The sequence below is a fragment of the Neltuma alba genome, unplaced genomic scaffold (assembly GCF_004799145.2).
Source record: "Neltuma alba isolate B1F8T4 unplaced genomic scaffold, ASM479914v2 tig00013147_pilon, whole genome shotgun sequence".
NCBI lineage: Eukaryota > Viridiplantae > Streptophyta > Magnoliopsida > Fabales > Fabaceae > Neltuma > Neltuma alba.
In genome coordinates, this window is record NW_021637461.1 from 48,472 (window position 1) to 74,174 (window position 25,703).

A 25,703-nucleotide genomic window follows, 5' to 3' on the forward strand; every position below is an offset into this window, starting at 1 on the left:
TAAATAGGATGGGAGAGATTTTTAAACAAATCATAGAAATGTGCAGAACTTTTTTTTTTTTTTCAGTTTTTCATTGCTTTCTTTTATACACACCGGTATATTTAATTCACAGTATATTCCGTTTTCTTATTATCACTATTTGAATTCCTAAAAATATATTCTATTTTAAATTTTTAAGATACAAATGTTACTTGTTTCTGATAATGAGATGGAACATGTCAATTGTCAAATGGAAGTGGCTAAAATTTAAAATATGGTGTAACATTAAATGGAGGAGGGGAAATTAAAGAATGCTTACGTAATGCGTAGATTTTCTTCTTCTTTTTCCCCCCTGGTCCATATGTTTTCTCGCATGAGAACAAGTAAATAGCGATGAAGACACTACTTAATACTCCATCTATCTATTCCTTATAAAAAGGGGGAAAAAATAGAGGAAATGAGTTTGAATTGAATTGGATTGAGAGTTCAAGATTTGTTTACAGCAATATCGGCGGTTACTGACCACATGCAAAACCGCACATCAAGCTCAACCTTATCTTTTAGAAGTTCACCCTCCCGGTTTAAACACATGGGCCATGGCGTGCTCATAAGTCAAAGTCAATTTATTATCAATTTATTATCCAAAAATCCTTAATAGATATACAAGACAATTTTGTTTAAAAAAACATTGGAGTATATTAATCATGTGATTTGTTGTTTGTTTTTCCTTCTAACTTATACATCCATTATGGATTAACGTGATCCCAAACTTCCAGACCATTAAAAAATAATTTCTAGTTTAAGGGCGTGTTTGGAATCATGTTCTCATACGTGCATCTCAACCGGAGAAGTAACAGGTAGGTTGAAAAATAATATTTGGATCTACGTTTTGTGCATCTGACTTTTGCCATTGAAATGAACTTATCCAATAAGCACAAAGAAGTTGCTTTTACTCAATCTGACTTATGTAAAAGTCAGATTGGAAAAAGTTACTTCTGCCACCACTATCCCAAACACACCCTAAGTTGTTGCTGGTTTTTAGCTTATGGCTTCTTTATCTTCACTTCTTCTCTTTTTTCCTGTTTTGAGTCTTCATCTAAACAAGTCCTTGTTATATTGATTTTTTTTACAAAATCTAATCTAAACATAAATTATATTACACTGTTTGATTTTTATTTAATTTCTTTTTGTAAAAGTAAGATTAAAAAAAAATTACTTATGCTATTGGCAATCCAAATACACCCTATACCTTGGACTACCTTCGGTCCTTAATATAAAACCTCATTTGATTTTTATTTTAGTTTTAAATATAAGATCTCAATTCATTTTGTTTATCATATTTATGCATTTTTCTAAAGTAGCTTTTTAATAATGGTAATTCTGGCAAATAAACTTGATTAGTAAGGATATTTTAGGAAAGACAACACTTATTTGTTATAAATAACTAACTTAACTTATTTTCTTAATATTATCAAATTAGTCAACTAGCTCTTATAACTAAGATCGGGAGTAGTATAAAGGATTTGATCTCACATTCCAAAAGCCTTAAAGCATTGGTGTCATTTTAGGCCGTAAGGTTCCAATACACTCATTAATAATGTGGTTTGTTGTTTATAATGGATGAAAAAATGTGTTTAATTTTCAATAAAACTCAATCTTAACACGCAAGTTTATTCATAGTTTGAAATGCATTTATGGACATATACTCGCCTTTCATAAATTACTTGGACGAAGGAAGGGAAAGAAAATACCACACAAAATTCCTGGCTTTCACTGTTGCTGACAAAAGAAATTTACATGGAGCCGACGGGAAAATCCAAACAAACAGCCTCCAACTAAGCCATTAGTGAGACATGAAAGGAAAAGAAGAGGAATGGAAAGAGAATTCAATCGTAAAATGAGTGTATAAAAATTATATATTTTATAATAATAATAATCATCTATGGCAAAAAGGAGATGAGGTCCGGTCAGGGGCACCGGATATTTCTGCCGGGGCCGCCGTAATAGAAATAAGTGCCCCAAACATTGTTGCGGCCCTGTCGGATATCGTAGCAATTGGAATGATCGGCGAGCTGGTGAATGTTGGTGAGCGGAAGCAAATTGTTGTCCCAATCCACCACCTGCAAGTTCCTGAAGTAAGCCGCTTTTCGGAAGCCTTCGCCGGCGAAATGCCCGCTTCCCATCTCAGTGCCCGTGTGATACCCTCTCGATCGGGTGTTCACTATCTCTCCTCCGAATTGCACCATGCTCGCGTGGCTTCTCAGGTGACTGAACAAGTACGCCGGCCAGTATCCCACCAGCAGACCCGACCCGAACTCCAGCCACCAGTGCCCGTGTTTCGGATCCTGCGTCCACCAACGCCACGTGTCTCTTCATTAATTACACTGTACCACTTGCAGTACTGCCCCACCTCCTCCTAATCTCTCCTTTTTCTCTTTAATTATTCTCTCAATATTATTTTGAATTTATTTTCAAAAGATGTCTTCATATATTTTATAATTTTGAAAAATTAACATTATTTTTCCATTTTAAGATAAACTTGTATAAATTTATGATAATTTCATATTGACTTTTCTGATTCTCGGAGAAGCTAGTTACAGCAAACTAAAGTACTAGAAGACTTGAATGCCGAAATAAAATAAAAGGAAGCAAAGCAGGAAGAGTTGTGCTTTCAATTCAAAAAAAAAAAAAAAGAAAGAAAAGAAGCGTTTTGCTTTAACAAAGAAAAAGGCAGGGTCGAGTCGAACCCACGAAGAACACTGGTCCAAGGAAAGCAAAGGAATCTCACATTGTATTTAATAACCAATAAAAAGCTGTGTTGAAAATTGCAAAAGTAAACGAATTATTCTTTTACTCTCGCTCACCTCTCCTTTTTTGTTTTTTTTTTTTTTTAATGGAAACCAAACTATCTGTGAAATATCGCAACAAATAACGGTTTCAAAAGCTACAAAATGGAAAAGAAAAAGACTTTGGAAATCAAATTAAGCCCCGCAAGTGAAGAAAAAGAAAAAAAAGGAACTCACCTTCCAGACCATTAAGCCAATATCAAATTGTCTTCCATTGTAAGCTGATCTTGGAGAGATTGCCGCTCCTATGGCTATTCTATTGTTCGTTTGCACAAAACCTGAGCACAGCAAGTTGTAGCATCCAGTGGCTTGATATGCATCTGTCTGTTAAATAACAGATATTCCTGTGAGAAAAGAAAGCGAAAGAGAAAAAGTTGACAAGCAAAGGAACAAAGTAAAAGTCGATCAAGAAATCTTACGGTCCAGTAAGTGAAGAATCTAGGATAGTTGTCCCCGTATAGTTCTGGGCTCACCTGAGAAAGAAAGAAAAGAGACACATCTTAGCCACAAAGCTAACAGGAAATAGAAAAATTGAACATTGGGATTATATATTTGATTAAGTATGGACATGCCTGCCAACCAGCTTCGATGGTATTCAAATCATGGCCAAAGGAGCCTGCAATGACCCATATCTGTGATAAGCTGAATTCGTATTGATCGGTTACCCTGGGTGTCCACACGTTGATGCTTGCCTTTGCTCCATAATATTGATCTCCGTTCACAAAAACCACTGCATGCTGCAAATAACATTTTGAGTTGGAAGGGAAACTGTGGAATCACTTTTATCATAAGGAGGCAAACTTTTAACACGTGTTGTCCCTTCATGTCTGTTGTTTATGAATTCATTTTGCACTGTTTGGTAGACACAGAAAAGCAGGATTGCTTTTCTTTTCTTTCTGGCGAGGTAAAGCTTGTGAAAGAAAATGAAAGAAGCCTGTTTTGATTGAACTGCAAGAAGAAAGACTCTTTCGTTTTTGTAGTACCAACCTCATGACCAGAGCCAGTTGAGTCTCTTCGTACGTTTCTTGGTTTTCTTCCGAATCTACGAATGGAACTTGCTCTTAGGATGTCTTGTTCTGTTGTTCTTCTGATAGGAACAGTTCCTTCTGGGCATGATTCCCCAGAATCAGTCCATAGCTGAAAGCTTTCAATCACTTCTTCTCCATTGTCTTTGTGGCCCTTCGGCCTTTCTGGTGGATCCTGTGAAAACCTTAATCCTCTTAAAATTCAATCCTTAAAATTAATTAAAGCCTCAGACTAAAATATATTAACCTGCATTTCAACTTATGAATTCTGGGGATTCATTGAGCTCAAAGAAAGAGTCTTTTTGTTTTCTTACCAATGGCTTCTTCCCTTTAAGCTGAGGATGGTCAAACGCTGGCTGCTGATGCGATAAAACACAATCTATCAAATCCCCATCAGGGCTCTGCAAATAAAAACCTAGATCATTAATTTACAGCTCAAGGAATTACCCAAAAAAAGAGGGGGGAAAACTGTGAAGCAGAGGACAATCGTATGAAATGAAATGCCTTTATTGTCTTGACAGAAGGCTTGTTGATTTTCTTGAGGTGAGCTCTGATTCTCTTTAGCTTGAGCAACTCAGGACCCGGTCGGAAGGTTTGATTGGTTGGTGAAGAGTGAGACAGAACAGGAGTGATGAAAGAAAGAAGCAGAAGGAAAGCAACAAAAGCATGAAACAGAGGCAGGCTTGTATTTTGGCTATTCCCAGAAGAAGTAGAAGAAGAAGAAGAAGCCAATTTCAGAGAATGATTCGGTGGACTTGTTTGTTGTGAGGCAATGTGATTTTCTTGTATGCATTGTGGTTGTCTTCTTGTGCGGTGTTGATGACCTGAAAGAAAGGGTTCATTCCTATGATTTGTCCTGCAACCTGAATATCGCTTCATATCCATACAAAACACAAAGAGCTTCCCCAGAAGAAACCAAGTTTTATTCACTGCCTTCACGTTTTCAAATTATAATATATCCTCACGGAAGAGAGAGAGAGAGAGGAGGAAGGGGGGGTAGAGCGAACTAACAGTGGTCTTGATTTTGTGCTTCCCACGCCATGAAAATTGAAGAACCAGCACATAAAATAGACCCCGGATAGGTGGGGCTGTACTTTACAAGTTTTATTAGTCTCTCTCTCTCTTCCTCTTCTATTTTACTCTTTTTTTAAATTTCTTCTTGGGAGCTGCGACTCGCCTCAGAGTGACTCAACAAGTTAGATTCATTATACCCGGTCATTGTGCCCCAGCCAAGCCAATTTTTTTTCAGAGAAACAAACTCCTCTATATATTTATTTTATGTATTATAAAAATATTTTTAAATTATAATTTGGTTTCTATCCAAATATCTTTTAGTTATTTATGCTCCAATCAAACTAATTTTTTTGGGCAACTATCAAAATCTCTTCCCCCTAAACCACTTCTAATAATTTCATATAGCTTTGAATTTCCAACTCTTCTTACTTACGTTTCAATCCAAATTCTCCAGGCCTCGCAAATCTATTGTGTACTGTTCCTCCTATTTATATCTGCTCGAACTTGGGGAATGTTGTCTCACCAGCTAATGTCAGCCTTTAATTTTCGCTGCTTCGTATATTTATTGCAATACATACGGCCGAATATAAATGACACAGCCCAATAGAGATTGCTCAACTGTAAAGTGGAATAAAATAGATACACTGGACAGCCAAAAAAATTATATGGGCCATACCTAATTATTATATCCAATAGGGCATCATGATGAGAACACAATCATAAATTCTTGTTGGTGTGGCTGTTTTTTTGACTCTGTGGATAATGTGGTTGATTAATTATCAAAAGGGGTTTTATAATTATTTCTGTGGTAGACTCTGCGAACCTGATTTAGATAATGATGTGGCTGTTTCTTCTCCTTTGAAAAATTTTCAGCCTTGATAATTCTGTTGGGCTGATTTGTGCTTTGAAACTACGACATTTATCTCTAACCCGTCAAAAACATAGCCTGCACGTGGCTTGTATGATTACTTAATATTCCATTTCACTCTGGTTTTTAGTTTTTAATCTCATCTTCATGGAAAGGCAAATCACCTCGAAATCCTCACTTATTTAAGGCTTACCGAAGGTAGTTTGAATTTAAGAATATGAATGTTCTGTCACTAATCTAAGTGGTCCGTATATGAAGACTTTGAGGTAGATATTAGAGTGCGTTAATGGCTGCATGTGCCGACAACTTATAATGCCCACCTGCAAGTTGTTAGTTGTTTCTTGATAGCTGAAATTAACACACTTTCGCCAAACTCTGTAAGGAATAAAAGTAGAAGTCTTCAATGTTGGGTAGCAGGATTCATAAATTTGATGTGGCAATTCCAAACCTCAGTTCTATAATGTTACATGTCGTTGAGTAAACACCACAAATTTATTGTAATTGGATCGCTTACTACCTGAAAGAAAAGAACAGGAAAAATAAAATAAAAATAACAACTACTATGTTTAAAGGATAAGAATAATGACTCACGAATTACAAGCCAAAGAGGGAAGCATGTTACCATAGAACGTTTTGATGTATAATTAAATGGACAAAATGGGTTTAGAAGAAATATTCCTATCTAGAAACCTATAAAGTTTCTCTTGGGGAGTGAGTTGGCCACTAAGCCTTATAGTTTTTGTGAAATTGTGAGGCACAAAAGTATGGGCCCTCTTCGTCCTCCATTGTTATCACAGTTCGTCTTCTTAGCTAGCTGGCTATTCTTTTATTTCTCTCTTCTTTTCACAAACTTCCACTTACTCTCTCTCCAAACCTTAGAGAGGGAAAAAAAAAAGCTTTTTCTGTTCTAAGCATGGACATCGGTCCACAGTAAAAATCCCACATGAATCCTAGAGAGATTTATATTTTGAATGTGGTTGAGTTCCCAGAAGTGCATGATCGGTTCATTTCATAAAGGCAGTGTGATTTTATGGCATTAGCTATATAAAAATCATGTTCTTAAAAGGCTGACACAGCTGGGCGTGCTTTTAAAAGGAATCAGCATCTCAGCAGTTTCAAAAACAATGAACACAGATATGAAAGAAAATATTAACATTTAAAAAAATTAGAAATCTGAAAGTGGGGCTCATATTTATGACAATGGCCACAGGACCCTTAAGAATGGCAGTCACAATTGCTTTGATTGTTCTTGTTTTTCCCCATAAACAATGAATAAATGGACCCCTTACAGTACTCATTTGCTTTAATGAAACCATCAACCCATATCAGCATTAACCAAAGAAAGCAACGCAACATAATCCAAGAAACCCTCTTCCACTTGGGTCTTCAACAGATCAAAAATTAATGTTAAATGGTATTAACTGAGGTTATATATTCTATAAGAACGAAATTTATATATGGAAGAAAAAGAAAGTTCCTTCCTTTACTTTACCAATATTGCCCAGAAGAGAGTGCATACAAAATCTGAATACTGAACAATTCGAATAAGTGCAATGCACTTGTGACTGAGAGGCAAGAAGATTTCAGATCTTCACCTTTTTTTGTTCCTTTTCTCTCTTTAAATATTCCTACGTTTAGAGGGAACTTGTCTTGATTACCAAGTGAGGGTTGATACCATTTAATTGAGAATTTGTGCTCACACATCATGTGAAAAGATTTGCACTGTGTGGGAGAACTGTATCTATTCATCCATAACTAAAATATCATAGAAGCATGGTGCAACTATAGGAAGGGAAATGAGTATATAGTCTCAGAGGCATGTGAGAGTGCAGAATGTGATCCACATAGGCAGGCCACTAAGCTCTTAGTGCCTACTGTGAAGGATGAAGATGGTGATGGGTCATCGGCTCTGGGGGTTGTGGAAGCCATGTGATGTTATGTCTTTCAAAATAATCTTCACTGCTTCCTCCATTCTTTACGAATTAAAAAGCTGATAAGTCATGAACTTTTTAGTTCCCATCAGAATACCAACTCTCCCTTTTCTTTTAATTTTTTTTTCCCGTTTACTGGCTGTGCGGTTTCTTGTGAATTCCAAAAAGTTATAACAAGCAATTTCTGGCTTGGTTTAGAACCGACCCAACTTGAATTGTTTATGCACAAACTTTCTGGGACCTGCTCAAAACCACTCGAGTATCAATAGCACTAACAAAAGGGCCTTTGTCACCACATTTGACTATTTAGAGCGACAATCAATGATGATACTTTGAAGAAAAATAGGAAATAGACGTCAATTATGGTCTTATTTTTTGACTTCACTTTGACTAAGTTGAACCAGATGTACTTATTGGATAAGCAGGCTTAGAAAGTCGGAGATGTTTAGCACATACATAATATTAAGGGGGAAAAAAAGTCTGGGGCTTGCGGCCTTGCAGGTTCCCTATCCTCCACCGCGAATTCCATTAGTTTTCACTATGAAACCAAACAAGCGCTTAGAATAGTTTTCCAGACTGGACTAGGTTCTAATAGTTAGGTACACTGCTCTGCTTTGGATTATCGAAAAAAAGAAATTAGATGAAGAATGTCCAGACTAAAAAGGTGCTTAGGTAACCCTAGAAGTACTTTTCAGAAGTATTTTTTCACAAATCAAAGTAAATTCCTCCATTTATTTATTTAGTATATCGTAAAAACATTTATGAAACTATAGTTTTGTTCTTACCCAAATACCCCTAAATCGCATATATACCTCGCCATATAAAATTCTGAAGTAAAAGACTTGTCCTTGTTCAAACAAAATGGATCCTTTAGGTGGGGCTAATGACAATTCTACAAAGAACAGAGGACGTAGTAAAGCTATAGGCATGAAAATAAGATAATAACAAATGTTCAAATAAATAGACAAAGTGTAGAGCAGCTAATTTGAATTCATTCCAAATACCTAGGAAAAGTTCAGAAAACCATGGTCGACAAAAAAGAAAAAAGGAAAAAGGGGCAGTTCAGAAACCAGCAGAGTAGAAGCTCAAAATGCAACAAATTACTATAAGGTAAGAAACAATTTTGTGTCACCGAATAGCATGGTAATGCTAAGTGAATTAGCCTACCACTGCCAGAGAAAACAAAGAAAATGCAGAAAGGCTAAGAGAATCTCATACCATATTGGTATAAAAGAGTAAAGATGCGAGTTTCCAATTTTCTGCTTCAAATTTTGACAAGAATCCCAAATGGGGAATGTTATGCTTTCCTGATGTGGAAGAATAAAACTTCAAGTTACATCAATGTGAAAATATCAAAAATATTAAAATTATGAGTTACTAGAAAGCACCAAATGGTTGAGGGTATACTCAAATAATTTTTTGGACTTCTTTTCTATAGCTTATCGGAGTAGTGGCTCACAGGAAATGCATAAATTCTCAGCTGAGTTTGCGTTCCAGATGCATAGATGCTTTACAACACCATTTTAGGATTTTGGCCTTTAACGTCCAAATCAGAATTCGATTCTTTCTTCCAACCCCTTCACAATATTCTTTCAACATTGATCTCAGTGAACCTCATCGAAAGGCCACGGATAGGAAACCGTGACCATGTGATAGTGACGACTCCTGACTCCATGAAAAAAACAAAACAAAACAAAACAAAACAAAGTATTACCTCTGATCCTAATTATAAGAGCTAGTTGACTAATTTGAGAAGATTAAGAAAATAAGTTAAGTTAGTTATTTGTGATAAATAGATATTATCTTTCCTAAAATATCCTTACTAATCAAGTATATTGGTTATAACTACCATTATTAGAAGGACTATTTTGGAAGAAAATGTATAAATATGATAAACAAAATAGATTGAGGTATTATATTTAGGACAAAAATAAATATCAAATAAGGTTTTATATTAAGAATAAGAGATAGTAATAAGCTTTAAGTTTGGTAGTTGTGGCTTCTGCAGTTTATTCTAAGCCCATAATTTTTTGTTAATATTTTCTGTTGAAAATAATGATAACCATAATGTATCATTGTTATTATTATGATTTATTGTCATTATTGCTATTTATGGCTGTACGCCTGCTTAGGTCCGTCTTAACCCCCATGAAGAATTATTATTTTCATGTTTTGAAATCGAAATGGCAGGTTACAACTTAGAACTTGGAAGAATAACCCATGTTATTTAAAAAAAAAAATACCTACATCAAATTCTTTATATTCATTATATCAATTTCTCCAATTAGACATGATCATGTATCTTATTTTTAAAATATTAGCATCTAGCTATAATGAAACAAAAAAAGACGCCTGACTATGTATGATTAAAAAACTTTACATAATAGATATAAAGAATTTAACCTGAGTTTTTTTTCCCTTTAGAAAAAGCAGCAACGAAGGACACATGTTTTGCCGTAGAAATATTATTTTATTATTTCAGTTTAAATTGAATGAATTAGTAGTTAATATAGATCATAACGGTGACAACGGCACCTGACATAACAATAGCAGTGAGGAGAGGAGGGTAGTACCATGACAGTGACGATAGGGGAAATAGCAATCAAGAGCCATGGTCAATGACTCGGTGGTATGGGAGTTGCCAGGTAAATGATAATGCTAGTACTGACGACTATTTGACGATTTGATAATAGATAATGAAAACTGTTTTTTATTTTTTAATAATAAAAATTAAAAATTATATAAAATAACTTATCATAACTTATTCCTCCCTGGTGGAATAGTGTTGCAGAAAGAGATGTTATCAAACATATTACTAGATCTTCTCGATCGCATTTCAGATAAAGAACCCTTTTTTATAGGTGCCAAGAGAGAAGACCAATGTACAAGCAGGGCAAGTAATTGCAGAACAATAAGCTTGTCCGAAAATTGAGTCACTAACAATATATAGATATTGAATAGCATAACCCAGCACACTTTCAAATTCTCTAAAGCCAAATCCTGAGACTTTTAAAGTTGCTTGAGATACAACTCCAGTGACTTTTAAGTAGGCAAATATTGTGCTTCAGATGATATCAATCAAAAGAGCAGCGGGTATTATAATAATAAATAGAATTGGTCAGGGAGAAAAAAGCAGTAAAATACCTTCGCAACAAGTTTGCATCATACGTTATGCGCAATTGGCACCAAAACTTTTGCTATAATCAACATTAATTTATGAAAGTAGTATTCTTCCAAAGGGAATCTATGTGCAGAAGAGATACAAGAAATAAAGAATACTAACTAAACACACTGAACAAAACTTTATGCAAAAGCTAACTAGAATTTTGACCATTGTCTCGCTTGAGTATAAGATGGCAAAGAAATGCCAGGAGCAGAAGCCCTTCTGCTTGGCACAGGAAGTTTAATTTGACTACAATAAACAATTAGCAAAAGGAGTAGAAATATAGAAAAGAGAAAAGTCGGCGAAGACAAGACCTCAAAATTTTTTAAAGTTGAAATGATGGTCTGCACTTTGCTGGCTGCAGTATTTAACCAAACGAATTTCCCTTCAACTAATGCAGCACCTAACGTCCAGGAAACATCACCTGGTCCAAATACCATCTCTACATCATCAAGATGAAGAGTATACTCAATTAATGATGCCATATAAGCTGCCCGGAAACAAAATTGTCCAGCATAATTTGGATCGTCAGAGATACTGCTCAATCCAGCCCACAAGGCAGAGCACAAGCGCTTGCTTGATCCCCAAACCTTTGTTATGTTGGCTCTTGGGCTCAAATTTAATTTGCTGTGCACAAGAAAGAAACCAGATAAAGCATGGAAGTGCCTTGTTGGGTGAGCAACGGCTGTTAAATTATATATACCAGAGCCTGCATGACACATGTCGAGCATATAAATGACTTTTGACCTTCATATAAGTATTAGACACAAACGAGTTCTCTTGTGCTAGGAGTAACTTCATTTACTATATTCACTGTATTTAGACAACGGTGTAGTTTTCAGTTTGACCATACGTGCAGTGGATACAAAGAGGGGGAAAATTCATCAGCCTTTACCAATGAACATGCATCTTTATATTCAGAACAGGATAAAGTATAGTTACAACTACCTAAAAGAACTACTACTAGGCATTTCTTACCAACTGTTGGATGCGGTGCACTCAAATCACTCAAGTTTAAAGCAGCTGCAATTGCAAGATCTTTGCACCGCCCCCAATCCGGTTCTCCAACAAGATGCAAATAAGAAAGTTCATCTTTTGGAAGCTTACTATGATTTTTCTGGTAACCGGAGCAAGAATAGCAGGTGTAGTTTTGCAAAAAATTAGATCTGAGACAAGGATGTCTGATTTCAAAGCTAACCCCAGTTTTCTCTCTACTTTGATTATTTGTGAGCATATAGACAGTCCTGTCGAATGCTTCATTTAAGCCAAATGCTGGCAAAGAGTATGCAATAATCTGATGTTCAATTGAATTGAGCTTTGATCTCATTGTGTGTATGCCATCATCTGTGTCACCTACCTCCATCACAATCTGCAAGGAAGAGCCACCCAAATCAAGAAGGCCCAAGGTGGGAGACCTAGGATAACCAGCAAAGCTCCCCATTTTGTAGTTCAAAGCAACCCAACCGTAATATGCTTCTTCAATTCCACTCAAAACTCTAATCCAACTATTCTTATACATAAAAGAGTGATCCTTCACAACAGCCTCCACATCTTCCAAAACTTGCTCAGCATCGCTACTTGCCAACCTCCTTAGCCCAGCTGTTGCTAGAACAAAAATGGGGGTGTCTTTATGCCTTTCACGTGGCACCACCTTCTCTGCCCATATAATCAATGGTTCCAAAGATTCTTTTACACCTGATGAATCATTAACAAACTTGTCTAACCCCGGCTCGGTTTGCATGCAGTGATACTGACAGGAACTATTCCAGAGTGAACTCCGGGTTGTATTATCAGGATAAGAATGCAGCAAAATAGGCAAGTTTGAAGTACTCGCACTGTCCACAGTCCATTCATGTACATTTACCCGCGTTCCCGTGCTCCCACAGTCAACAACCACAGCATAATATGACCCCTTGAATACAGTATTAGCTTTTCTGTGATCCAATTCGAGATAAAAACCCAGTAACAGCAGCATCACGAGAAAAATAACAGTACCAATCATTAACATCCATCTGTTTTTGGTAAATTTCTTAACTTTCGAAGGTGATTGGGGGAATTCCATCAACAGAAAGCAGTAATACCAACAAGTCACAAATCTTAAGTCTAGCTCCTTCTAATTCTGTTGGCTTTCACATTTCCCTTCGCAAAAATCAACAGATCCCAAAAGCCGGCAGGAATACAAGAATACTACTGAAAATCATCGAATTTTTGGAATTTCAGCAAAAAGAATCTGAGCTTCAGTAATTTTTATCACCTTCGAGCAGTTAACTATAATACAAACTAAGAAGGAGTTCGTGAATTATTTCCATTTCGACAAAGTTCTGATAGTTGTAGGAGGTGAATGAGGTGAATGTACCTGAGACTCAAAATTTGCCTGCAGTCGACCACAACACAGGGAAGAGCCGATAAGAGCACTGGTTGCGCTGTCGCGGAGACAAGCCTGTGTCTACAGCTTCTCTTCCATTCTACGGATCATTCTCCCTCTCGCAACTCATCTGTTGTGACTGTGGATCCCTGCGATGGAGATCCGGCGATGACAACTTCCGAGTATAGAGAAATTTAGTTTTCGGAGATTAACATTATTATTACATACTTGACGCGAATTTAACGAACTTTGCAACCCGCAGATCCTCCCTTCCCTTCCGCATGGTTTTTCTCTCTCTGTTTTTTTTTTAAAATGTTATGAAGTTTTATAAATATGTTAATATTTTTTATGACATGATATATGTTAATATTAATGTTACACGATGGCAAAAGATGAATTTGAGGCTAAAACTCATTAGACGATTCCAAAAAGTATCGCCGCAAATAGATGCATCAATTTTTTTGATAAGCTCACTAAATCACCAAAAAATAAAAAACTAGGCTGGGAATTGTGGCCAAGCTTATTGAATGTTTAACAACCTTGAAACCATGGAATTGTGGCCAAGCTTCTGAGAAGCACTTTTTTATAAAACGAGACAAACTCTTTTATATATTTATTTCGTAAATCATAAAAGCACTTTTGAAACTATGATTTGGTTTCTGTCCAAACACTCTCTAAATTGCGTTCTTGATGATTTGATATGCACAAAATGGATCGAGTAATTGACTCCTTTGTAGGAATATGTTGATTTTGGCACATCCTAATCATTAATCTATATTTTGAAATACGCTAACAATTGGGCTTTATAGTTTTTCAAATAAAGAAAATAACTTTTTTTCCCCAGAATGTAAACCAAGACCAATAATTTTTCAAACACGCTGGAATTATGAAAGTTAGGCCACATGTGTCAGTAGACGAGCCCACTTAGCGTATAAAACCCGGAATCCATTTCATTCCTTTTCTCCTGTTTTCATGCGCTGTCATGTGAGGCAAATTCTTTATATTTATTATGTTAAATTTTCTAATTACACATAGTAATGTGATTGGCGAATTTGACATCATGAATACACATAACTTGATTTAAATGTTATTTTTATATAAACTAGTTATTAATAGTAATTTATGTCTTTGTCGTCATTATAAAAGATAGAGATAGGATAATAAATTAATTAAAAATGATGTTTTATCATCGAAAAATTCTAATATTATTATTATGACGATGATGACGAAATACTTTACTGTTTACATTGCGAGGCTATCTTATATATATATATATCTGGATACCAATAACTGTCTTTAAAAATTTGTATCCGTTCAAAAACTATGATGAGCAAGTAAGTTGGGGGGGGGGGGGAAGGGTTGGCCCACCCAACTTAGGAGTTAATCCTTGCTCAGCTTCTTAGAAGGAAATTAGAGGACAAATTATGCTTAACTGGCCAGCCTTGTGATCATATGGACGAGGGTAAAAATATGTCATCGCATAGTTGGAGACTCGGAGAAGCCAGTTGATGCGTGCCAGTCTCGCCAAAGAAGCTTAATAGGCTGGACAAGAATTCATGATTGAGTGGTTGGCCTTATTTAGGAGCTTGTTTGGATGACATTCAAAACCTAAGGTAAAACTATGACTTAGATAAGATGACATCCAAACAACTTCAATTTTTTAAAACCTTGGTTACACCTGAAACTATGATTTTGAAGGCTGAAATCATGATTTGGTAAGAAGTGAAAAATTGTTGCTTCTGAAGAGTGAAAGCTGAGTTATTAAAGTGATAATTAGAAGTCAAATGGGAGCAATAGTATATTTTGACCAAAAACACAAATTAATAATTTTCACAGAAAATTAAATAATTTTCTGTTCACAACAAAGTAATTCATCTTCTCCACAAATATTTTTACTCTTATATTTTATAAATATATATACATGTAGTAACAATTAATTAATTAATTATATCAAAGATCGGAGGTAGTATGTTGTTACAAAAACTAGTTGTAAAAAAATGTTATGGGATTTCATGTTTAAAATCTTTAAAGAAAATTAATACTTTTCTGTTAGCAAAAAAAAAAGTCATTTTTCCCTAAACATATCTAATATTATATTTTATAAATATTATATATACACATTAATTATTTATTAATTATATTATCTTATATATTATTAATTATGTTGGTAAAAAATGTATTATCAACAATTTTATTCCTTCAAATTAAAATATATTATAAAATCTATCTTTTATGTAATTATCATATTAACTTATACTCTTTTTAGTAATTTACACGTGTAAAAGGTGTTTCTGATACAACTATCCAAACACTTTCACTTTATCAGAGTCACTTTTTCACAAAATCTATTTTTCCATAATTTATTCTCTAGAAGCTAGTCTTTAAACCATAGTTTGGTTTCATCTAAACACCTCCTAGATTTATGTTGGGCAAGATGGCTCTGTATTCCAATTTATTTTTATAAACTGAAATTAGAACAAAAGTTAATTAGAGTAATATAATTTATATTTAGAAATATAAACTTATGTGAGTAATATATTGAAAACTTAGTTTTAACATGTTTATATTTGAAGAGCCAAAATAATTTTTTATCGAATTATTTTTTTCCCTGTTTTTAACTAATTCCAACAGTATCTTAAATATGCACTTTTTATGTTATGGCTCAGAGGATTAACCTTTCTATGGTTTGTTACCTTTTTTTTTTTTTAAGCTTCTTGTCTTTTCTTTGTACACAAATTTTTTTGGATGATTTTTCTTGTCCCTCTCTCTCTCTGTTTTCCCCCCCTTTAGGTAGCCAATTCATGCATGGAGTTTTGAAGTTGAAAGAATCCCATTTCACCAAATGGACCAAACTAACTCATCTCAATTTTTACCAATAGGATTGAGTTTAGCGGAAGAAGTTAGTCCTTCATGACATGATGAACTAATATTCAAATTTTTATTAGAATATATGTTTATATTTATTACACGACAGTGTTCTGAACAATATTACTTCTATCTAATAGAAAGATAACTGTGTCTAAAAAAAACCTATCTCAATTTTTTTTCCGGGCGAAATTCTAAAGGCCAGCCCATTTAGCACGGTATAATAGTATGGCCGAGTTTGTTGTAATCGCCCTTAGTGAGTGAGGAGAAATAAACGTGCTGCAAAAATTTTCTTTTTTGGGGTTAAATGTGTAATGTAATTGTCATTAGTACCAAACAAGAACTAAACAGAGACTCGATTTTGCAACTAAACAGGCTTTTCCTTGGGCCATAGAACACCATCGTAGATCACAAGCAGATGTTCTTCTGTTCTTGGTAGGATATATATGCTTCAATGGAGTCCTCAAACAAAACTCATGTAAGGAAAACCACTGCAACTTCTTTTTGGTTCTATTATTATTAGTTTTACATTTTTCAATTAAATTAAATTTAAATTTAAATATTAATTAAAATATATTTTCTTAAAGGGACCTATATTTATGAATAATTTCTCACAAGGCAATTCAACTGGGACGTCCTCGAGCTCTTTCAGCTGTCTCCATTCTCCGCTTCTTCGTCTCTTAACCCAAGCCCACCACACAAACCCGTTGCCATCAACGCCTGCAGATCTCCTTCTCTGAATTCTCCTCACGATCATTTTCGATAATTCCTCAAGCCTTCGATCATTTCCCCCTTATTTCTGGAAAAGCTTTCTGTAATTGATGCTCTAGGGTTTCTACGAACCTTCCTACGCTTGTTTCATATAAGGCAAGATATTTTGGAGTTATGCCTGGCATGCTTTTGCTTCCACTTCTGACTTTTGTTTATCCACGATTGATTCCCAAGAGAAACAAAGGGGAAAGTAATTATTACGAGTGACGATGTATAACTATAGCATTTTTCTGAGTGTGTCTTTGCGCCTAATATATTAAGAGATTTTAAGATATGCCCCTGTGTTTTGTTGTTAACATATAAAAAGGAGTAGCGCAGAATCTGTTTTATCTGCCGACGCCAAGAAAATTTACTGATGCTGCTTTTCTGCCACCTCCAGTTTTCTTTCCAAACAATGATCCAAGCACGTCCCTATTGTTGATTATGTTTCTTACCTTCATGCGTAGAATCTGAACCCAATTTACGATTGGAATGCTTGCTTATGCTTTAGTTGGTTCCTTATCGTTGACAATTTCATTGTTCGAGAGCATGCTCATTTTTATAAGGCTTCGGTTGTTTCCTTCTTGGATCTATTGCCTGTAAATGGTGACAGGGCTTGTCTACAGTTGGAAGTGAGAAATAGTTTGATGCTGAGATTATTGCTAGCCAATATGGGGAATATTGGTTATTGGTGGAGGTTGTGTTTGATTCTTCTGGAGTATATATTTGGTGGAACATGGGACAGCACATGGCTTTTTCTTCTATCTGCTAGACAAAATATAATTTTCATCAATGGATTAAGAACACTGTTTTATACAAGTTGACTAGTTGCATGAGGCTTGTGCCCTCCATTTTTTTCTGAGAATGTTGACCGGTAAGAACGAAAGTTGTTCCTAATGAGGAATTTTGTGGACTACGATGAAGACATGCATTATGTTGAACATCAACTTATGTAAATTAAATACACAGAATGATTCAATTTGTTGCTTCCTGCCTCCTCAATTTTAAAAATAGTATATATGACACTCGAATTCTCTGTGAAGTTTTGAAAGAGATAATATTCATGTTTTTGTTTTCAAATTGTGTTGTCTTTGCATGTATTGTAATATAATATCACACCATTGCCCTTATCTATTTCTTTCTTGCAATAGGCCTTCCAAGTGGCTTGAATGATTGTGTGGCAGCATCTAGGGTATGACTTCAAGCATGTTGAGTGGGGATCGAAGGTATCTTTTGATTTGTTGCTCTGGTATCCATTTTGTATAGTGATATGATAATGTAGGAAACCAAACGAGATTATGTCAAAATTATGGTGTTATCTCTAATCCTTTGTCTTTACCAATGAGGCGGCTTCAAGTTTGAGACTAATGCTATTGCAGGTGGGCCTCTTCAAGTTCCAGAAGAGGTGGCATGACTGTATTAGGCAAAGTTGCAGTTCCAAAACCTATTAATTTGCCCAGTCAAAGGTATTTAGTTTCTTGCTTCACTTGTTATCTTTTCAGCTTATTAATGTGGTCAGTTGCCTTCTGAAAATTCCCCTTTTGTTCTGTATCTAGGTTAGAAAATCATGGTCTGGACCCAAATGTGGAGATTGTTCCCAAGTAAGAAAATATTTATTGATATGAGTGATATGATATTTTATCTATTTGCATTCTTTAATTGATGCTTGTTTTGCTTGAAGTGATGTAATCTCTTTACTGTCATTAGGGGTACCCTCAGCTGGGGCACTAAATCATCTTCTGCACCGAATGCTTGGGGGTCATCTTCTCTCTCACCAAATACTGATGGTGATAGTAGCTCACCCAGTCGTCTCAGTGCTCGTCCATCATCAGGTGGAAGTGGCACAAGGCCTTCAACCGCTGGCAGTGATAGGGCTCTTGAACCTACTGCAAGTGCATGGGGTCCAAATTCTAGGCCATCATCAGCATCTGGTTCACTAACATCGAATCAGGCTTCACTGACATCACTGCGTCCTCGGAGTGCAGAAACAAGACCTGGTAGTTCACAGTTGTCTCGATTTGCTGAGACCTTGAATAAAAATCCTACGGCTTGGAGTGACGCAAGGACTGCTGACAAGCTGGTAGGCAGTAGACTTCAGTATTATATGTGCTTAAAAGATTACAATATATTATTTGTTGTCCTGTCATTAATCATTTTGGTTTGAGGGTTGATTCAACTCATGCATGATTTGTATCTTAACTCTCTACATATGCTGTAGGAACTTGTTTGGGATGGTAATTCCTTCTTTTCTATGCAATGATGCACTCTTGGACTTGGTGTCAATCTCAGTTTGCATGCAATTAAACATATTAATATAAAATATACAGCAAACTGGACTATTTGTAAATCATGAATAGTGTAATTCACTTTAGGCTTTGTCCAACGCTTGGGTTAACGTGTCTATTTTGTAGGTCTAAGTTGGTATTTATTTGTGAGAGGAGCTTTTATCTTGAGTGAATAACAGAATAAGATCTGTGGCATAGGAATTTCAAACAACTTGCATCGGTTATGTTTCAAGGGAAGAAAGTAGAATTCATTGTATTTTTATTCCATCAAAGTTTTAATTTCCCCCAAATACAATCCCTCTTAATTTCAGTACCAGCTGCCTGTGGCTGCTTCTAAGTTGTTTTATCACTAGCCCTTCTGATAACAGCATTTTTTTTTCCCTTGGGTGCAAATGCAGGGAGCCAAGAATGAGGAGTTTTCTCTTAGTTCTGGAGATTTTCCAACTCTTGGTTCTGAAAAGGACAAGTCTCTAAAGAATTCTGAGTTGCAAGGTAGCATTTTCTGTGCCACGTTTTTTTGGTTGATTATCCAATTTATCCTGTTATAATTTAATTGTTCTATGAGACACGGAAGATACTAAGGAGAGGAGGCTTATGTATCTTATCCTTTCAACAAAAGAAAATGAGAAAAATTCAGACCAAGTTAACTGAAACACAAGAAAGTTAAATATGAAATGGAGCTGTGCTGTGCATCTCCTCTCCATGTAAAAGAGACCAACTGAATAAAAATTCATTGTGTGGCTCATAGTTAAAACCCTAAATTTGTGCCATATATTTTCCGTCTAGGATTGGTTGCTGCAATTTCATTGGTTGTCTTGGGGATTTTTTTTAATGTTGCTTGAGTATATTGTCATCCCTCCCCAGTTTGTCAATTGTACTTTATTTTCATTATGAGTGTTAATTGGGTGCTTGGATGGCAGTTCTGAAAGTATGGTTGCCTGTTCCTTTATTTTATTGAGATAACTACTGTTTTTTCAATTAAGGAGTAATTTATCTGATGTTGGCAGTTATTCATGTAGAATTCATTGTGTAACCTCCTAAAATTAGACGAAAGATGTGTTATATTATCATTTAGCTTAATTAGGTTCTCCCGTGAGTGGTGGTTTCTTTATCAATTTTTTGCAGACCATAGTTCTCATGGTCGTCCTGGCTCATCTTCTTCTGAACTCGGGAAAGAAAAAGCTGAAACCTTTGGTTTGTCTGCTTGCTCTTGCCCCTACATTTGCAGTATTACTGCAAACTTGCTTCTTTTTACTACTGATAGGATTTGGTGTTCTTTCATCTAAAATAATGTTGTATTTTGGTAATTTACAGATGATGTTTCTGAGGATGCAAATGTCAAGGGTGGGGCAGTAAATTCTTGGGGAGGAGACTATCGGGGACACAGTGATGATGGAATGAAGCCTGGCGTGGAGAAATGGCAGGGGAATCCCCAGCCTTACCCTAGTGCTGGGATTGGTCCTCATCATTATGATGCTTGGCATGTTCCTCCTGTAAATAACCCTCAAGGTGGTGTTTGGTTTAGAGGACCGCCTGGCGGCCCCCAATTTGGTAGTCCTGTTGCTCCTGGTGGATTTCCTATTGAACCATTTTCTTATTATCGTCCACATATTCCTCCTACTGGTCTTGTCAACCCACCACCGGTTCCTCCTCCTGGGGCTGGTCCACGAGGGCCCCATCCAAAGAATGGAGATGCATACAGACCTCATATGCCTGATTCATATATTCGTCCTGGTATGCCTATTAGACCTGGTTTTTATCCTGGTCCGATGGCCTATGATGGGTATTATAGTGGTCCAATGGGCTATTGCAATTCAAATGATCGGGATGTTCCTTTCATGGGAATGTCAGCTGGACCCACGGTTTATAGCAGGTACTCAGGTCAAAATCCTCCTGAGCCTGGCAACTTGCAAGGTAGATCTGGGGGCTATGTTTCTTCTGGAAAGCAATCCTCAAAGCAAGGGGAATCCAGTCATTCTCCTGATACTGGTGGACCATACAGAGTTCTTTTAAAGCAAAACAATTCATGGGATGGACAAAATGAATCACCAAACTGGGAGGACTCAGAGATGGCGAATGCATATGCTGATGGAAGGGATCAAAAGAGGCCGTCTGTTTGGGAAAATGAGCAGAAATCAGATTACAGAATGAATGAGGAGATGAATTCAAGGGCAGGTGCTTGTGGGGAAGAAGTTTTGCAGACTTCAGAAAATCAAGGATCTAATTTTTCTGTCAAAGCTGAACATTCTGATAGTTCTGGAAATATCAAGGCATCAAATGACATTTCAGCAAGAAAATTGGATGGTGCTGCCTCTGGTGTCGAAGAAGTCCCCCTACGACCAGTTGCCCCAAAACAATCCAGCCTAATTCAGAAGATAGAGGGCTTGAATGCAAAAGCCCGGGATAATTCATCCACTAAAAGCAGGGAGGAGCAAAGGAATAAATCTCACATTGTTTGTGCTCCAGTAAATCGTGTAGAAAATGGTGCCTTTGCTGGTGATGTGCTTCCTGAGAGGAAATGTGCCCCTGAAGTCTTAAATTCACCCTTTCGTGATCTGAATGCCTCTGGTGGAGAAAAGAATCCTGAATCCTTGTCTTTCAGTGGAACAGCAACATCCAGGTTTGTTTGGTATCAATTGCAGTAACCGTGTCACCCCCACCTGATTTTCTTCTTTCCTTCGTCCGTTTCTTTTGATAATTTTTCCTGCAAGATATGAGTAGATTTTGCAAAGTTTTTTAATCCTATAACTGACTAGAGAGAAGGAAAATATATAAAGATAAATAAATAGGTGTAAAATATTTATAAATTTAATCAATTATATTCCAAAATCTCCACCTATTTAATGATAAAATGTGCATTTATCTCTGTGCTTTTAGCATGGGGAAAGTATTGAAATGCTTGTTTACAGGCGAGCCGGTCATGTCTTTCACGGCAGAGCTGATCATCGTAACAAGGGAAGATTCAATAGTGAAGATGCTGATGAGTGGCGAAAGAAGTCTGTTGATGGTGATTCCACTTCATCAAGTTCACAGTTGGAAGCATCTAATGTCCACATTGGTGACCATCGAATATCCATTGAAACCTATGACAGGTCTGGGTCCTATCACCAAGCTAGCCATGATGGAGAATCAGGGCATTTGATGTCTGATCCATCTGGCGGTCAGGCACAGGTAATAATATATAAATCAAGGATGTATTTGCTATCTTCTGTGCGTCAGCGCTTACACAATATGCTTTGGAACTCTACAGCGTTCTAAGATGAAAGAATTAGCTAAGCAACGTACTAAGCAGCTGCAAGAGGAAGAGGAGGAGCGCTTAAGGAAGCAAAACGCTAAAGCACTTGCAAAGCTAGATGAGCTTAACAAGCGTGCACAAGTAGTGGAAGGATCAAATAGGAAAGAGAACGCTACAAGTTCTGTCCTCCAGAGTAAGACACAGGAATCGCTAGCTTCTGAATCAGCAAATTTGGCTTGCGAATCTGGGGCATCCATGATGTGTGGCACCAATAGTCAGATAAGTGTGAATAGCACTAACAAAGTTGGAACTTCACCAACCTTGTCCGTTGAGCTGTCGTTAGAAAGACTAAATGCCGGGAAAGAATCTGTTCCTAATCAATCAGAGACCTTGCACCCAGCTGTTAATAGTGCTGAAGCTACTAGTTCCATGCAGGTTCAAAAGAATATTGCTACAAAGCAGAGGCGAGTGGGCTATAAACAAAAGCAGAATCTTCCGTCCAATGAAAAGCTTAATTCTGTCACCCCAGCTGCCCCAAAAGTTGAGAATGGCACAGTGATTGATGTTACTGTGTCTCCTGGGATTGTAACAAATGAAGCCTATTCTGCTGTTGGCTCGACTGTTGTGGCTGAGTCTTCTGTAAACCAGAAAAAGAAGAATAATAAGAATGGAAAGAACAAACACAAAGTTGACGAGAGTTCATCTGCTGTGGCATCATTACCATTGGCAACTGCAAAGGAAGCCGATCTATCTAGAAGTTCCATGGAAAATGATCAGCCCAAGGCTTCTAATCTTGAGTTAAATCAGGACTCAGTTCAGCCTAGTTCCTTGTCTAAAGATCCAAAGCAGCATTTAGAGCAGCCCAGAAATTCATTAAATGAAGAATCCCATGGTAGGGTGAGCAGCCAATGGAAATCTCAGAATTCTCGAAGGATGCCAAGAAACATGCAGGCTAACAGACCAGCAGATAAGTCCCATGGGAATGATGCTGTGATGTGGGCACCAGTTAAACCACAAAATAAGGTGGAGATTGCTGGCGAATCAGTTGACAAAAATAAATTTGAGACAGTTAACTCTATAAAGGGTGATCAGCAAGTGCATAATAATTTGAAAAGTAAGAGGGCTGAAATGGAGAGATATGTTCCGAAACCTGCTGCAAAAGAAATAGCTCAGCAAGGAAATGTACAGCAGGTGGCTTCATCAATCAATGAGGGCCGTACAGATGAGCTTGTTGGAAGAGTTGGTTCTGCTTCTCAAGGTCCTCAAATTTCTCAAAATGCCAGTTCACCTATTGTAAAAGTGGCTAGTGGAATGGAATCCAAGAATGGAGATGGCAGGCAAACTAAGCAGGGAAAAACTCATGGATCATGGCGGCAACGGGCCTCAACACAATCTACCATTGTGCATGATGCAGAAGAGGGACTGCATTCTGGTCCAAACAATGGTCAAAATCTCCAAAGATCAAGTGGACGTGAACAGGCTCAAAAGTCTGACTTGAGCTTAGTGGAAGGCCAAACCAAGCATGTTAATGACTCCATTGATCCTGATGGGACATACCACCTCAACAATCAGGATCCAGCTAGTCAGCTTTTTGCTCCTGCTGTTAAAGAGCAAGCAGTAGCAGGCAGAGGGAGGCGGGGACCTTCCAGAGGACACAAGGGCATGGGGATGAACTACGACATTGATCACAAGAAACCTGATCATGAAGCTGAGAAAATTGAATCGCAAATCTCATCATCTGAGCATGGTCAACCAGATGTTGGTGCTGCTTTTAAGGAAAATCGAAGTGTTGGAGAACGTTTGACAGCTCACTGGCAGCCTAAATCCCAGGCTTCTGGTAGTCAGCAGGGTAGCAGACCCAATTATCACAATGTTGGTTCAGAGGCAAGTCAGGCTATTAAAAAGGATTCCCCTCACGGGAGTTTATCTCATCCAGGAGGCCCCAACAAGGAGACCAACACGCATGCTGCCCGACCTCACCATGATCAAGCAGTCTTACAGAAGGGCAAGGCTGGGGAAGCTACAACTATAGGGAACCAAGAAGCCAAAAGAGAGAGAAGAAATGCTCCACCAAAGGGTCGTTCCCATTCCCCAAGTCAGGTAATTGGGAGCTCAGTAGAGGCCCCTCCAACAAATATGGATTTCAGACCTGAGCAGCACTCATCACCTGGGTTTCGCAGAAATGGAAACCAAAATATTTTTGGAAGGGGACATGAATCTAGAGGAGATTGGAAATCATCTGGGCAAGACAACAGACATTATAACCAACCCCGGGAAAGGCAAGGGCATAACTTGCAATATGAGTACCACCCTGTAGGGCCGCATGATAATAGCAAATCAGACAACTTGGAAAGGCCTAAAGACAGCCATCACAATCGAGGAAGATATAGGGAGAGAGGTCAAATGCACTCTAGACGAGGTGGGGGGAATTTTTATGGACGTCAGGGTGGTTCTTATGATTAAGTGCTGTTAATTAGTGGAGAGGTACTATATGATGGTCTGTTTTCCATCAGGAGCCAAACCTCCGTTAGCTGTGCTCAGATGGTCAGCCATTTTCAGGTATATGTAGCTTAGGTTTCAGGTGCAATTGAATTGTTAATCTACATGAATATTCTTCTGATGGTCGGTGTATGCATTGAGCAGGGCTGATGGCAATGATGATGGTGCCCTCAAATTTTGGGGTAAGGGGAGAGAAGGGTTGGCTGCTAGTGCCCTGTGTAGTTGGTTGTTATTTTCCGCTGTATCTGATTGGAAATATTAATTTCATGGCATTTTGTTTTTGTTTTTATGGAATCCTTGACAATTCAAAGTTTCAACGAGCCTAATTTCTAGTAACCACAACGCGCTTGCTTTTGGTGCTGGAGAAGTTTCACAGGTCTTATTTTTGTTGACCCCCTGCACACGTTCATATGACCCATTTTTGCTGGACATATGTACCGACGTACAGTATTTTTATGTGGTCTGGTACTGATGTAGGACGAGTATACCTGTGACTATAAATCTGCTTTTTTGGCTGTTGGTAGATAATACTTTCTTTTAGTAATGATAAAATAAAATTGTAATTTGCGCTTCCACAGTGCGTCAAAGTTGGGTTTTTTCAGGTTCTTTGTTTTGTTAACCAGCAAGGTTGAAATCCATTTTCTTGTTATGGTGTTCCTTCATCAGTGGGTCTAATGACCTGGAAAATTATTATCATGTTTGGAAAGAGTTAACAGTTGTTGGCATGGTTTGTTGCCAGATGCTCCTATCCTTGTGACTCTCGTTAGCGGTAATTGAGGGGTGCTTAGATGAAAACCAAATCATAGTTTTAAAAGTGTTTTTATAATTTACGAAGTAAATATGTGAAGGAGTTTGTATGTTTATGCGGAAAAGTACTT

The 25,703-nt window shown here is 37.1% G+C and overlaps 3 protein-coding genes across 8 annotated transcripts; 1 reads left to right on the forward strand and 2 right to left on the reverse strand.

Annotated features, from left to right (window-relative positions):
• Nucleotides 1-1,717: 1,717 nt before the first annotated feature.
• LOC114734818 (uncharacterized) lies at nucleotides 1,718-24,342 on the reverse strand. Its single transcript, XM_028922471.1, has 9 exons — nucleotides 24,337-24,342; nucleotides 13,844-13,852; nucleotides 4,355-4,742; nucleotides 4,165-4,251; nucleotides 3,813-4,025; nucleotides 3,398-3,562; nucleotides 3,245-3,298; nucleotides 3,003-3,149; nucleotides 1,718-2,324 (listed from the first exon to the last, which is right to left on the reverse strand). Exons 3-9 carry the CDS (start codon nucleotides 4,733-4,735, stop codon nucleotides 1,947-1,949), a joined length of 1,425 nt encoding a protein of 474 aa, XP_028778304.1. The 5' UTR covers nucleotides 4,736-4,742; nucleotides 13,844-13,852; nucleotides 24,337-24,342; the 3' UTR covers nucleotides 1,718-1,946.
• LOC114734815 (protein MODIFIER OF SNC1 1) lies at nucleotides 8,301-25,353 on the forward strand. Of its 5 annotated transcripts, none has more exons than XM_028922466.1 (11): nucleotides 8,301-8,312; nucleotides 18,021-18,032; nucleotides 18,186-18,272; nucleotides 18,363-18,407; nucleotides 18,514-18,886; nucleotides 19,490-19,583; nucleotides 20,217-20,285; nucleotides 20,406-21,711; nucleotides 22,001-22,262; nucleotides 22,342-24,885; nucleotides 24,970-25,353. In XM_028922466.1, exons 3-10 carry the CDS (start codon nucleotides 18,217-18,219, stop codon nucleotides 24,787-24,789), a joined length of 4,653 nt encoding a protein of 1,550 aa, XP_028778299.1. In that variant the 5' UTR covers nucleotides 8,301-8,312; nucleotides 18,021-18,032; nucleotides 18,186-18,216; the 3' UTR covers nucleotides 24,790-24,885; nucleotides 24,970-25,353. The 5 variants fall into 5 exon arrangements, with proteins under 5 accessions (XP_028778299.1, XP_028778298.1, XP_028778297.1 ...); XM_028922465.1 differs by lacking the exon at nucleotides 8,301-8,312 and adding an exon at nucleotides 16,689-16,928 and having other exon boundaries at nucleotides 17,958-18,032; XM_028922464.1 differs by lacking the exon at nucleotides 8,301-8,312 and adding an exon at nucleotides 16,689-16,925 and having other exon boundaries at nucleotides 17,955-18,032.
• On the reverse strand, nucleotides 10,836-13,390 carry LOC114734817 (probable apyrase 7). Of its 2 annotated transcripts, XM_028922468.1 has the most exons (3): nucleotides 13,183-13,390; nucleotides 11,805-12,965; nucleotides 10,836-11,535 (listed from the first exon to the last, which is right to left on the reverse strand). In XM_028922468.1, exons 2-3 carry the CDS (start codon nucleotides 12,886-12,888, stop codon nucleotides 10,982-10,984), a joined length of 1,638 nt encoding a protein of 545 aa, XP_028778301.1. In that variant the 5' UTR covers nucleotides 12,889-12,965; nucleotides 13,183-13,390; the 3' UTR covers nucleotides 10,836-10,981. The 2 variants fall into 2 exon arrangements, with proteins under 2 accessions (XP_028778301.1, XP_028778303.1); XM_028922470.1 differs by lacking the exon at nucleotides 13,183-13,390 and having other exon boundaries at nucleotides 10,836-11,453; nucleotides 11,805-12,993.
• Nucleotides 25,354-25,703: the final 350 nt, after the last annotated feature.

What these genes read in the sequence shown, in the direction of transcription:
- LOC114734818 (XM_028922471.1), bottom strand. Translation starts at nt 4,735, where the DNA reads ATGGATATGAAGCGATATTCAGGTTGCAGGACAAATCATAGGAATGAA. An exon ending in CTTCTGTCAAGACAATAAAG is followed by an intron (nt 4,252 to 4,354) that starts GCATTTCATTTC and finishes TTTTATTTGCAG; the next exon opens with AGCCCTGATGGGGATTTGAT. An exon ending in TTGGCTTAATGGTCTGGAAG is followed by an intron (nt 2,325 to 3,002) that starts GTGAGTTCCTTT and finishes TGGTGGACGCAG; the next exon opens with GATCCGAAACACGGGCACTG.
- LOC114734817 (XM_028922468.1), bottom strand. Translation starts at nt 12,888, where the DNA reads ATGGAATTCCCCCAATCACCTTCGAAAGTTAAGAAATTTACCAAAAAC. An exon ending in TGCACCGCATCCAACAGTTG is followed by an intron (nt 11,536 to 11,804) that starts GTAAGAAATGCC and finishes TGTGTCATGCAG; the next exon opens with GCTCTGGTATATATAATTTA.
- LOC114734815 (XM_028922465.1), top strand. Translation starts at nt 18,001, where the DNA reads ATGACTTCAAGCATGTTGAGTGGGGATCGAAG. An exon ending in CAAGGACTGCTGACAAGCTG is followed by an intron (nt 18,887 to 19,489) that starts GTAGGCAGTAGA and finishes GTGCAAATGCAG; the next exon opens with GGAGCCAAGAATGAGGAGTT. An exon ending in CATCTGGCGGTCAGGCACAG is followed by an intron (nt 22,263 to 22,341) that starts GTAATAATATAT and finishes GGAACTCTACAG; the next exon opens with CGTTCTAAGATGAAAGAATT.